Genomic DNA, 6,029 nt, shown 5'->3' on the forward strand with positions numbered 1-6,029 from the left:
TTCCACTCTGTAAGAACAAGTATTCAGCCAGTGTCTCAAAAAATGGCATTTTATTGATGTTATTTACCTAATTTATTTGCACTTTTTCATTTCAGTCTGCTCTGTGTGTCTCCTCTGCTGTGTGTGACGGACTCTTGATGAAGCAGACACACACAGATCAGAGCAGACCAAGTAAAGATCACGTTAGTCAAGTGAACACCAACTCACTCTGACCGTACAATGTATTTTACTTGTCTACCGTGGGTTAATGGTTGTGGCTGGACTGTTTTTTGTTTTTGTACACAATCTGTATGGTTGTAAATGAAACACGACAGGAGGGGGAGGTGTGGCCAACACACACATGTCTTTAGCTCGGAGATGCTGCTGCTTTACATCAACTGGTTCTGAACCCCTCATACAGCACCTTCACATGTTTGAGTTCCCCCATTAAATGCTGTTTGGTTTCTTGATGACTGAGCCTAATTCCTTACACATTTTCTCATCACCACAGGGGTGAAAGCGGTCTTCTCCGGCCATTATCACCGAAACGCCGGTGGCTGCCACGGTGGCCTGGACATGGTCGTCAGCTCAGCCATCGGCTGCCAGCTTGGCGATGACACCCACGGTGTCAGGGTGGTGGTGGTGACTGCTGACGGTGTCATCCATCGCTACCACAGCCTAGACCAGCTGAGGGCACAAGGCATGGACGAGGACCTCAGGAAACTCCTGCAGGCTTGAGGCAAAAGCAGAGAAATTTGGATTGTCAACAACAAAGCTGGGTATTTTGTTGATTGATTTGGCTTAATTTCCGGTTTGGAGCCCCCTAGAGTTGAACTAGACTTGACTTGGTCAACTCAAAAATGTGTGATAATAAAATCAGTCATACGTATACTCTTAATAGATCATTTGCTCCATTATGACAAGCTAAACGTACTCATGAGCTACCTGAAACAGCTGACCAATTGCCCAGTCTCAAAGTAGAGATAACACAGTTCTATTGTAGCACATATCGCACATTTGACCAGAAATGAGTCAAAAGTAGTGAATTCAAACCAGCAAAAATGAGGCGACATGCCAATCACACAGTATAAAGTGTACAGAACCTCATGATAAAATCAAAACTGAATGTTTTCCTGAGAATATCTCTTGAAGAATTGGATGTCATGTCTACACAAAGAGATCACTGAATGTGTTTTTAATCTCGTGGTTCTTTTGTGGAGAAGCACAGTCCTCCTATATCTAAAGTAGCATTACATCCTCGGGCACCCGCTCTGTCTGTCTGTGCAGTGCAGATGTTGTCTGTGTAACTTTAAATATGTCCAAAGTTTTACATCATTAAAGGAAGATTCCACTCTAACAAATACCATAAACCTCATTTAAAACAGCTGCTAGAGGTGATCTCTGCAGTTCAAGACACATCATGTTGTTGTTTGCTTGTGCAGCTTTCTTCCTGTTTCTACAGGTGACTGTGGTCACAGTGCAAAGTGAAACAAAAGACCAACGGCACATGTTTAGTAAATTCACTTCAGGACTGTTTTTACAGGCACCACAGGAGAAGTAATAAATAGATCAGATTTAAATTCTTCATCAGTTTCAGATGATAAAAGTCTGGAGTTTTCCTTAAATGATCCTAAACTGTCTAGCTGTCATAGCTATACTCTGTTTGCTGTTGCTGCAGTCTAATGCCTTGTTGGCCATCCTATGCAAGCTATCCACATCACCATATTGTGTGTTTGTGTTTTTATGTTTTTTAGTGTGGTACATTGTTTGACTGACCTCTGATCAGATTAGAGCCGAGTAAAGCTGATAAAAACAACTGTCCACCCAGTATGGTATTTAAATATATGTTGACTTAAGAGATTATATTTAACCTGCGCTAATAATTATAACAACAATGACAATCTTGTGTTTGACAAAAGCTCATTTTAAAGTCATTCTCTGATCGTTGATTTAAACCCCTAAAAGCTCATCTCTGTGCATCAGAATTATATATATTTTTAGATTAATTTTTTCCTATGAAAACAATCCCTTCCTACCTTAATAAGGCGTAGATGTGAAGCCCCTGCTTCTCTACACCTATCCGTGTAGCTCGAGCACACCAGCTCACCTGAGACTGTCATCGGTACTCAGCAATGGCGTTGACTGCTTATTTCCTTCATGATATGTCTTCCAGCAAAGATAAAACACCTTGTGGGCATGTTAACAAGCTAAAAACCTTGAGTTTACTGGAGAGGGTCTTTAAAGTTATTATTATTCCCACAGTTTGAGTCCCGCTTGATGAGCAACGCCTCTTCTAGATGATTCTTTTAGCACCAACACACCATCTCTCCTGAGACTGCTTCACTATAAGAGCCACTCTGTGTTTTGCCAGTCAAATACTTGGAAGGTAAAAGAGCAGCAACTGGAGGAAATGTTGGTCTTGCATTAGCAGCAGCTTTGATACAGGATTCTGAGAAGGCTGATATCTGTGAGATAAAATTATAAACTGTATGACCTGCTGCATTTCTTTACATCTGAAGCCCGTGTTGGAACGGCAGACCCTGCTACTAGCACAAAACTCTTAGATTAATGGGTTATTACAAACACAATTGAATGGAATCATAACAAGTGTCAATGAGGGTGTTTGATTTAATTGAAGTCTCAAGAAATATTTGGAATTGCATCAGATTCCTCCACAACCAGCAAATTGCTCTTCAGTGCAAGTGTTGCAGCATCCACTTGGTGGCTCCCAGTTACACGTTTATTAAAGCATAGATCAAACTGACCGTGATTTTCCCTCGCTGCCGTGCAAATATTTCACCATTAGACCACAGTTTCAGCTTGAGATTTACGATGCAGCAGCTCAAATTTAAAGCACACCTAATCACTTTAATCTGCACACGGCTCGGGTCCTCGCTGCAAACTGCACAAGCTGAAGTGCTCAGTAAATAAAATGAATGAAGTGTAATTGTGTCGTTAAAAGCCAAACTAAAGGAGGTGTCAGACTGATGTAACACAGTAATAGTAATCTGTGATCTGTTGGTGATTACTGGTGGGAGGAGGACAGTATTTCCTGACTGTTTAGTCAGAGCTAAAACAACCTCACAGTGTTACACTCCGCTCGCTGCGGGCTGATTTGGGAGCTCACAGTCCTGAAATTGTCTTTAAAATGGACATTTCTGCAACAAAATGACTTTCTCTCTGAGCCCTAAATGACTCTACTCGATTACACTTTCCACACAGACTCTCACACTCGCCCTGACCGACTGGGAACGGAAGAGGGTTGTCATGGCAACCCTTTAGCAACACATCTGTGTGTCTCGGAGAGAGACGGCCAGTGTGGGGGGGTGGGGAGAAAGCGTACGTACTCCCCCGTCTGTGTGTGCGTCCGTCCGTGGTCTGGTGGGTTCTGTAGGTGATTTTCCATCAGCGACGCGATCACTGACCTAATTTCACACTGACGGATTCCGTCTCCTCCAAAAAAAAGTCAGCATGTGATGGAGGGAGGAGGGGGCGTCTAAGAGGAATGGATAATGAGTGTGATGTGTGAAAGACGAGTCAGTCCATCTCCTTCATTTCCTGTCTGAGAAGGAACCTTATGTCCTTATCTATTTTTATATCCTCATGGTAGCCGAGCTCAGTCACATTGTTCGTTATCTTTTTGTGCGTGTGTGTGTGTGTGTGTGCGTTTGAATTTGTTTTAGAGCACATTCGCTCAAAGAATTTGGGGAACATCACACACTTTGACTTGTTCCTGTGTTGAATTCTAATGAATGACCATACTGAACACCATGACTGTGATGACCTGTTGTATTTTTATAATAAATGTTGATTTTATCTAATGATCGCATGGTGTTACCTGTGTTTATTTGTCACCCATCTGTGGTACTTAGACAACCAACTCCTCATACATGTGTTTCTTAACAGTAGGTGAGATGTTGTGTTACCTCATATTGTTTAGCTTGGTTTCAGCTCCCAGAAGTTAAGCCAGGTTAACTTCAGTAAGTCAGGCTTAGTTTTAGGATATTCAGTTTCCTAAATAACTAAAACACATCAAGGTGTTTTCAAACAACACAGATAATGTACAAAGCACTAAACAACCAACTTCCTGTAAATATTCAGAACTTGAACAGAGATGCGGGTTCTTGCTGGAGGGGGGGATTTAAAACTAAAACATGGAAGATTTCGGACAAGTCATTTTGTCGTGAGATTGTGGAATGGATTGGGGTTGGAGCTCAAGCAATGTCCAAGCACGACCCAGCTGAAAAAGCAGTACAAAAATTATGATTCTCTCGAGGTACAGGGAGGAGGAAGGGCTTTGACATGGGTATATCACTGATTATTTAATATTTGTTTATTTATGCTGTTTAATTTCTATTTAGTTTGTAAATATGTACATAAAGAACTATGGGAGTGGCGTACTGAGTGACTGATGGTCGCGATGGAGAAGGGGTAGGAGTAAATAAGCTTATGCTTTGTCCTACTCCTTTTCAGATATGGTGGGTTATTAGATGTTGCTTTGTTTTTTTATGTTTGTTTTGTTGATGTTCTGAATATTTTGATTTGTTTTTGTGGCTTTTTCATTTTTCTCACATGTCCAAACTATTCAAGGTCAAAAAGCAACTCGGTAAGTATTTAATCCTGTATTTTCACCTTGTGTAGTCTTGTTCCAACCCTGTAGCTCAACTCAGTTACTCGGTTTCAAGAAAATGTTCTATCGCCAATCAACCACAACATTCACAACACCTGCATAACAGTGAGTACGTCTTTTCTCAAACCAGCGAAACCGCTCTGCCACCATGGATAGGACTTGTTTTTCCTCGATTGGATTGAGACCTGAACTCTTTAGAGGGCAAGTTACCACCTTGACCTCTTGGTCAGGTTCCTTAAACTGTTCCTGGATGATGTTTGCAGCGTGTCAGGGAGCGTTTTTCCGCTGAAAGAACCCACTGCCATCAGGGAGTATGGTCGTCATGACGGGGTGTATGTGGCCTATAACGATGTTTAAATGGGTCATACGTGTTTAAATAACATCCACGAGTTCCCAACAGAACATCGCCCAGAGCGTCGCACGGTCTCCGTCTGCTCGCCTTGTTCCCATAGTGCGTCCTGCTGTACAATGCACACAAAGCCAGCCATCCACATGATGTAAAAGAAAACATGATTCATCAGGTCAGACCACCGTCTTTTAGTCTGGACATCACGTGTCCAGCGTAGGTGCTTTCAGTTTGTGGACGCACCTATTTCAAAGCCTCTCAGATCCTTTTTCTGTCCGTTTCTCCTGCTTCCGACACATAAACTTGAAGAACTAACTGTTCCCTTGCTGCCCACCTTCACAGGTGCCATTGTTAGGAGACAATCAATGCTTTCCACTTCACCTATCCGTGACTTTAACGTTGTGGCTGATTGGTGTAACCTACATCTCAGACGTTCATTTTCAGCAATCATTCCACAAAGAATATTCACTTTACTCACAAAGGACTTGAACAGTTGATGGCATGATTGCAGCAGAGCGCCACAATAGACTGAATCAACAGGGAAGTTTGAAAGTGTTTTACTCTCCATATTATGTATTTTGTACATGCTAAGTGGAAGAACAGTGCGGTTTTGTCTTCACAGCAATTTTCTCCTGAACTAATCTGACCCGTGCTTAGAGTCTCCGGTCTGTGTTTAAAGGAAATAGTTCTTGTGGCACTGAACGAATCTTTAAGGAAGAGTTTCATGTAGACTCACGAACGCTGTCTGACTTGCAAAACTATATTTATTAGCGCAACTTGTAAGTGCTCCCTGGAGTCGGACCTTCACGAGGTGAAAACCATCTGCCTAATGAAGATCTAGCATCAAAACACTTTGCTAATAAATGTATTTTTGCATTTAGTCAGTGTGCCTGAGTATGACGGAAACTTTTGGATGCGCTCGTCCCTCTCCTACGCACCTGCCTCAAGAAATAGATGTGCAAAGAGTTCCTTTGTTCAAAATGTGAACACAGCAATTAGGTACAAAAGACCCGGTAAAGGAAGAGGACTCATTCCGGTTGCAAACAAATCTAGGACCAGCCTGTTGCTGTACAC

The 6,029-nt window shown here is 42.1% G+C and overlaps 1 protein-coding gene across 1 annotated transcript in view; it reads left to right on the forward strand.

Moving 5' to 3' along the window:
• Positions 1-3,804, forward strand: part of cpped1 (calcineurin-like phosphoesterase domain containing 1) — a 42,232-nt gene extending 38,428 nt beyond the window's left edge. The window contains exon 6 of the mRNA XM_008298542.1: positions 491-3,804. Within this exon, the coding sequence (XP_008296764.1) occupies positions 491-717 (227 nt within the window). The 3' untranslated portion in view covers positions 718-3,804. The remainder of the gene's footprint in view (positions 1-490) is intronic.
• The last annotated feature ends 2,225 nt before the right edge of the window (positions 3,805-6,029 follow it).

Source organism: Stegastes partitus, unplaced genomic scaffold (genome assembly GCF_000690725.1).
Source record: "Stegastes partitus isolate 25-593 unplaced genomic scaffold, Stegastes_partitus-1.0.2 Scaffold1326, whole genome shotgun sequence".
In the NCBI taxonomy this organism is placed as follows: Eukaryota; Metazoa; Chordata; class Actinopteri; family Pomacentridae; genus Stegastes; species Stegastes partitus.